The 7,917-nt window shown below is 50.8% G+C and overlaps 1 protein-coding gene across 1 annotated transcript in view; it reads right to left on the minus strand.

The window, feature by feature from the left end:
- ENTPD2 (ectonucleoside triphosphate diphosphohydrolase 2) overlaps window positions 1-232 on the minus strand; it is a 46,438-nt gene extending 46,206 nt beyond the window's left edge. The window contains exon 1 of the mRNA XM_026658469.2: window positions 80-232. Within this exon, the coding sequence (XP_026514254.1) occupies window positions 80-190 (111 nt within the window). The 5' untranslated portion in view covers window positions 191-232. The remainder of the gene's footprint in view (window positions 1-79) is intronic.
- Window positions 233-7,917: the final 7,685 nt, after the last annotated feature.

Below are 7,917 nucleotides of genomic sequence, written 5' to 3' on the forward strand. Positions count from 1 at the left end.
CGCCCCGGCTCCCGGCTCTGCCTGGCCCCGGGCTCTGGGCGCCCCCGTGTTCGCCACACTCTGGGTGGCCCCCGCTCACCTTGAAGCCCGGCGGCTCCCGCAGGTCCTTGGTTTTCAGACACAGCAGCAGGATGCCCACGATGCCGATGAAGCAGAGAAGCAGCAGCACCGCGATCACCTTCCTGGCCATGGTGCTCGGTCCCCGCAGGACTGGAGCCCGCCGGCCTGGGGCTGGGGCTGGAGCCGGGGCTGCTGCATTAGCAGGCGGGGCTTCCTCCTCCTTCCTGGCGCGCTGCCCGGGGGCTGAGACGGGCCAGGAGCCCGGACGCTGCGGGAGGGGCCGCAGGTGATCGGCCCGCGGCTCCTCCCGCCGCTCGGGCTGAGACAGGGCGGCTGCTGAGCCGGGCTGTGCGCGCTGCGCCCCGGGGCTGGGGCCTGGCCAGGTGGCGCCCGGGCGCTCGCTCGCTCCCCTTTGATCTCCCAGCTGCCCTGAGCAGGGCCCCGTGTCCCGCTGGGCTTTGCAGGCAGGGGTGGCGCTGCGCGGGGGCAGCCAGCCGCCCTTCTTACAGCCCCCTGGCTGTGCCTTCGCTGCCACTCTCACCTGCCTTAAGAACAACACCCCTTGGGGGGGAGGCCCACCCAGCGCAGGAGCGAGCCCCCAGCCTAGGTGGAGTGTTGTGGGGCAGCTGGGGGCTTGTGATAGTGGGCACAAGTGGCTGTGTAGACAGTGCTTTGAGCTCGGTGTGTGAAACCTAATCGTCCCCCTGTCCTAGCCGCAGTTTCGGAGCACTGTCTACACAGCTCTTTTCGCTAGCACACGCCCTGCTCGCCCAGCCTGGACTGGGAGGCTCGCTCCAAACTGCTGTGTAGACATCCCCTTGTTTGCAGTGTGGACACAGGGCAGTCACTGACACGTTCCCTGAATACCAGCCATTCCAGTGCTGCCAGGAATGCCGGGGGCCCACCCCTGCCAGCGCGACGTGTGTGCCAAGTCACGGGGCGGGGATGAGGTTGGGGGGAGAGCACCGTGCTCTTAAAAATGGCATCCCCCCGTCTGATACCGGACAGAATCACGCCCGGTTTTGTCCCAGTACCGGACAGGGGACGAGCCTCTCAAAAAGACTGTCCAGTTTAATAGCGGCTGAGTGGCTTCCCTACGGAGACATACTCTGGGTGCTTCCTGCCGGAGTTGGCAAGCCATGCGCTGCGTTCTGCTAGGGGACCTCTACACTGGAGCTAGAGGCGTCATTTCCAGCTCAGGTACACGTACCCTTGCTGGCTCCGACCCAGCTAGTTCGCTAAAAATAGACACGTAGCCACCACAGCCAACTGGAGAGGCTAGTAGCCCCCCTGAGTACGTGCCTAGGGCCTTGGATGGGTGCGTACTCGGATGGCGCTGGGGCTGCTACACTGCTATTTTCAGTGCACTAGCTCGATCAAAGCTAGCGCGTGTATGTCCCCCAAGCTGGGAATGACGTCTCTAGCTCCAGTGACTACTCACCCTCTGACAAATGGGGTGGGGTGAACCCTGCTGCACCTGCTTGATTTAACCGCTTGAGAAGGGATTCTACACCGTCCTGCAGTAATGGACTGGAGTGGGCGACAGTGCCTGCCCAGGGGCAGCAGGGCCACCCCTTTCGGAGCATGAGGTCGGTTTCCAGAGGGGTAGGACTGCAGGGATGGGTGGAGCCTTGCTTCAAACTTGAAGCTGGGAGAGGAAGATGGAGTGAATCTCTCCAACTGCCTTGTTCTATACACTCCCCCTGAAGCTCTGGTACCGGCTGCTTTCGGAGACAGGACACTGGGCTAGGTGGACCATTGGTCTGACCCAATGTGGCTGTTCGTATGTTCTTGAACTGAAACTCTGACAGGCTCAGTGAGTACCACCCCCTTCTTTCACCCCCTGTCCATTTCCTGGGTTCCACTCGCTGCTAAACAACCCTAGCACTTTGGGTTTTAGAGTAGAGCTCGTCAGTCAATTCACCTGTGCATCTGCTGGGAACCTTCCAGGAGGGGTCCACTGCCGGGCACCAGCTCATGAACCTCATGGGATGCAATGCTGGGGCCTTAAAAGGTAGGGCCATCCCTAGGAACATGTCACCAGTGTGGCTGCGCCCACATGACGCCCTCTGCACCCCCATGCAGTGTCAAATGAGGGTGCCCTGCATTGATTTTGCGGCAGCAGCAAGGAATCATAGAATCATAGAATATCAGGGTTGGAAGGGACCTCAGGAGGTCATCTAGTCTAACCCACTGCTCAAAGCAGGACCAACCCGCAACTAAATCATCCCAGCCAGGGCTTCGTCAAGCCTGACCTTAAAAACCTCTAAGGATGGAGGTTCCACCACCTCCGTAGGTAACCCATTCCAGTGCTTCACCACCCTCCTAGTGAAAACGTTTTTCCTAATATCCAACCTAAACCTAAGTCCCACTGCAACTTGAGACCTTTACTCCTTGTTCTGTCATCTGGTACCACTGAGAACAGTCTAGATCCATCCTCTTTGGAACCCCCTTTCAGGTAGTTGAAAGCAGCTATCAAATCCCCCCTCATTCTTCTCTTCTGCAGACTAAATAATCCCAGTTCCCTCAGCCTCCTCATAAGTCATGTGCTCCAGCCCCCTAATTATTTTTGTTGCCCTCAGCTGGACATCCTTCTTATAGTGTGTGGCCCAAAACTGGACACAGTACTCCAAATGAGCCTTACCAATGCCAAATAGAGGGGAATGATCACGTCCCTCGATCTGCTGGCAATGCTCCTACTTATACAGCCCAAAATGCCGTTAGCCTTCTTGGCAACAAGGGTACACATATCCAGCTTCTTGTCCACTGTAACCCTTGGGTCCTTTTCTGCAGAACTGCTGCCTAGTCACTCGGTCCCTAGTCTGTAACAGTGCATGGGATTCTTCTGTCCTAAGTGCAGACTCTGCACTTGTCCTTGTTGAACCTCATCAGGTTTCTTTTGGCCCAATCCTCTAATTTGTCTAGGTCCCTCTGTATCCTATCCCTACCCTCCAGCATATCTACCACTCCTCCCAGTTTAGTGTCATCTGCAAACTTGCTGAGGGTGCAATCCACGCCATGCTCCAAATCATTAATGAAGATATTGAACAAAACCTCCCCAGGACCGACGCCTGGGGCACTCCACTTGAAACCTGCTGCCAACTAGACATGGAGCCGTTGATCACTACCCGTTGAACCTGACGATCTAGCCAGATTTCTGTCCACCTTATAGTCCATTCATCCACCCCATACTTCTTTAACTTGCTGGCAAGAATACTGTGGGAGACCGTATCAAAAGCTTTGCTAAAGTCAAGGAATAACATGTCCACTACTTTCCCCTCATCCACAGAGCCAGTTATCGCATCATAGAAGGCAATTAGGTTAGTCAGGCATGACTTGCCCTTGGTGAATCCGTGCTGACTGTTCCTGATCACTTTCCTCTCCTCTAAGTGCTTCAGAATTGATCCTTGAGGACCTGCTCCATGATTTTTCCAGGGACAGAGGTGAGGCTGACTGGCCTGTAGTTCCCTGGATCCTCCTTCTTCCCTTTTTTAAAGATGGGCACTACATTAGCCTTTTTCCAGTCATCTGGGACCTCCCCCGATCGCCACAAGTTTTGAAAGATAATAGCCAATGGCTCTGCAATCACATCCGCCAACTCCTTTAGCACCCTCGGATGCAGTGCATCCGGCCCCATGGACTTGTGCTCATCCAGCTTTTCTAAATAGACCTGAACCACTTCTTTCTCCACAGAGGGCTGGTCACCTCCTCCCCATACTGTGCTGCCCAGTGCAGCAGTCTGGGAGCTGACCTTGTTCGTGAAGACAGAGGCAAAAAAAGCATTTAGTACATTAGCTTTTTCCACATCCTCTGTCACTAGGTTGCCTCCCTCATTCAGTAAGGGGCCCACACTTTCCTTGATCTTCTTCTTATTGCTAACATATCTGAAGAAACCCTTCTTGTTACTCTTAACATTCCTTGCTAGTTGCAACTCCAATTGTGATTTGGCCTTCTTGATTTCACTCCGGCATGCCTGAGCAATATTCCTCCCTGGTCATTTGTCCGATCTTCCACTTCTTGTAAGCTTCTTTTTTGTGTTTAAGATCAGCAAGGATTTCACTGTTTAGCCAAGCTGGTCGCCTGCCATATTTACTATTCTTTCTGCACATCGGGATGGTTTGTTCCTGCAACCTCAATAAGGATTCTTTAAAATACAGCCAGCTCTCCTGGACTCCTTTCCCCCTCATGTTATTCTCCCAGCGGATCCTGCCCATCAGTTCCCTGAGGGAGTCAAAGTCTGCTTTTCTGAAGTCCAGGGTCTGTATTCTGCTGCTCTCCTTTCTTCCTTGTGTCAGGATCCTGAACTCGACCATCTCATGGTCACTCCCTCCCAGGTTCCCATCCACTTTTGCTTCCCCTACTAATTCTTCCCTGTTTGTGAGCAGCAAGTCAAGAAGAGCTCTGCCCCTAGTTGGTTCCTCCAGCACTTGCACCAGGAAATTGTCCCCTACACTTTCCAAAAACTTCCTGGATTGTCTGTGCACCGCTGTATTGCTCTCCCAGCAGATATCAGGGTGATTGAAGTCCCCCATGAGAACCAGGGCCTGCGATCTAGCAACTTCTGCTAGTTGCCAGAAGAAAGCCTCGTCCACCTCATCCCCCTAGTCTGGTGGTCTAAAGCAGACTCCGACCACAACATCACTCTTGTTGCTCACACTTCTCAACTTTATCCAGAGACTCTCAGGTTTTTCTGCAGTTTCATACTGGAGCTCTGTGCAGTCATACTCCTCTCTTACATACAACGCAACTCCCCCACCTTTTCTGCCCTGCCTGTCCTTCCTGAACAGTTTATATCCATCCATGACAGTGCTCCAGTCATGTGATTTATCCCACCAAGTCTCTGTTATTCCAATGGCATCATAGTCCCTGACTGTGCCAGGACTTCCAGTTCTCCCTGCTTGTTTCCCAGGCTTCTTGCATTTGTGCATAGGCACGTAAGATAACTCGCTGATCGTCCCTCTTTCTCAGTCTGAGACAGGACTCCTCCCCTCTTGCGCTCTCCTGCTCGTGCTTCCTCCCAGGATCCCATTTCCCCACTTACCTCAGGGCTTTGGTCTCCTTCCCCCGGTGAACCTAGTTTAAAGCCCTCCTCACTAAGTTAGCCAGCCTGCTTGTGAAGATGCTCTTCCCTCTCTTCGTTAGGTGGAGCCCGTCTCTGCCTAGCACTCCTCCTTCTTGGAACACCATCCCATGGTCGAAGAATCCAAAGGCTTCTCTCTGACACCACCTGCGTAGCCATTCGTTGACTTCCACGATTCAATGGTCTCTACCTGGGCCTTTTCCTTCCACAGGGAGGATGGACGAGAACACCACTTGCGGAGTGAGGGTGCAGGCTACTGAGCCCTGGGGAGGGTCAGAGGAGAAGACAGAAATGCCAGGCCTGGGAGACACCTAGAAAGAGGTGAGTTAAGGAAGGGGTTATAAGAACATAAGAACGGCCATCCTGGGTCAGACTAAAGATCCATCTAGCCCAGTATCCTGTCTTCCAGCAGTGGCCAATGCCAGGTGCCCCAGAGGGAATGAACAGAACAGGTAATCAAAAAGTGATCCATCCCCCGTCGCCTATTCCCAGCTTCTGGCAAACAGCGGCTAAGAACACCATCCCTGCCCATCCTGGCTAATAACCATTGATGGACCTGTCCACCATGAATTTACCTAGTTCTTTTTTGAACCCTGTTATAGTCTTGGCCTTCACAACATCTGTACATCTATGCGTCTGTAGGTCCAGGCTGGATGGGATCGGGGGTCCACAGGGCCGTAGGTTTTTGATCCGTGTGTAAGGTGTGAAGCCTTTCTCTGCAGCCACATTAGGACAACAGCAGCCATGAGCAGAAAATCACATCCTCACGTTCCCTCTAAATTATACCAAAATAAGGAAATATTGAGCTGTTCAGAAGGCTCCTGTCCTAATAGTACCCACCATCACCAGGTAAAGAAACAGATCTTAAGATGTTTAAAGAAAATTTTGTTTGATAAGCCCTAGACGACCTGATCCTGACTGGCCACCAGGAAATGTTTGTCTGCCTTATTGGGAGTGCTCAGCATTGTATGCTTAGGGTGAGAATTCTGTTTTGGTAACTGTTAATAAATAGAGGTTAAGAATATTACTGTGTGGGCTTTTTCACTGGTAAAAGGCCCGGCAAATGTGCAGAAGATTATGCCCTGAGCCCTAGGAATGGGGTATGGGTAGGAGCCTTTCGCCCGGAGCACTCGGAACTGGGAAAGGGTCGGGGATGCCTAAATTAACCAGATTACGCCACGAGTCCACCGAAGGGTAAGGGTAGGTGCCCTAGAGTGTGCAGATAACACATGGGTAAGGGGGCCTGTGTCAAGGACTGCCAGAATCTGCTACAGGGAAGGAGGAAACAGGAGATATAAGCCTCAATCGAGGACAAAGGCCGTACTGGTTAAAAACCAACCTGGTCTAGCGGGGAAGTGAAAGCAGCTAAAGGCAGATATGGAAAATTAAAAAAAAAAAAAAAAGACAACAAACAGAAGAAAGGAGAAGTGGATAGTAACTGATATAAATCAGAAGCTCGGAAAAAAAGACGTAGTTATATTACATGATGATGATGATGACACTCCATTCCAATAACATTGGAGGATGTTAAAAAGCAGCTGCTAAAGTCAGATATTTTTAAATCAGCAAGTCTGGATAACTTGCACCCAAGAGTTTTAAAAGAGCTGGCTCAGGACCTCAGTGGAGCGTTAATGTTGATCTCTAATAAGTCTTAGAATACTGGGGAAGTTCCAGATGATTGGAAGAAAGCTAATGTTGTGCCAATATTTAAAAAGGGTAAACTGGACGACATGGGTCATTACAGGCCTGTCACTCTGACATCAACCCCAGGCAAGATAATGGAGTGGCTGATTATCTTGATTAATAAAGAATTAAAGGAGCATAATGTAATTTATACTAATCAACATGGGTTTATGGAAAATAGATCCTGTCAAACCAGCTTGATACCTTTGAGATGACAAGTTTGGCTGCTAAAGGTAATAGTGCTGATGTAATGTACTTAGAATCCTGTGAAGCGTTTGACTTGATATGGTTGAGCACTACTGAGTCTTTCCCTTCTCAGGCAAAAGTGCTCCTTTGTGCATTCGACCTGCTACCGCCTGGTCTGAAATATCCAATTCCGGAGTCTTGGGTAAGTATTTAAACAACAGCTTTTATTAGCTTAACAAAGAGAAGGTTAAGGGGTTGCTTGATCACAATCCAAAGGCTGGAAGTTGAAGCTGGACAAATTCTGACTGGAAATAAGGTGTAAATTTAAACATTGAGGGTAATTAACCACTGGGACAGTTTACCAAGGATTGGGGTGGATTCTCCATCACTGGCAACTTTTAAATCAAGACTGGATGTTTTTCTAAAAGCTCTTCTCTAGGAACTATTGTGGGGCAGGTCTCTGGCCTGTGTTGTACAGGAAGTCAGACTAGATGATCACAGTGGTCCCTTCTGGCCTTGGAATCTGGGAATTTACCGACACAAATGGCAGGAAACGATCAGTGCCATGAGCATTTTTGCATGGGGTGGATTGGTTTGGGGCCCCATTCATCTACCGCTGACTCTAGAGAGATGGGTTTGGAGGGGCAGCAAAGCAGGCGTGTCATGAGCGACCAATAAACCACCTACACGAGGAAAAGTAGATTAAATGTGTTTTTTAAAAGTTACATTTTTAATATTGCCGAAGGGGGTTGTAACACAGCTGAAGACAACTGTTTATAAATATTATTTATTTCTGGATAGTGTCCTTCTACTATTCCTTAATATAGCCAAAGGGAGTAGGAGGTCGATTTCAATAGAGGCATTCTCTATATATTTTGAATATTTTTATTAAGTTCACAAGGGAATAA

This window comes from Terrapene carolina, unplaced genomic scaffold (genome assembly GCF_002925995.2).
Source record: "Terrapene carolina triunguis isolate 2854851 unplaced genomic scaffold, T_m_triunguis-2.0 Scaffold449, whole genome shotgun sequence".
Classification (NCBI taxonomy): domain Eukaryota; kingdom Metazoa; phylum Chordata; order Testudines; family Emydidae; genus Terrapene; species Terrapene triunguis.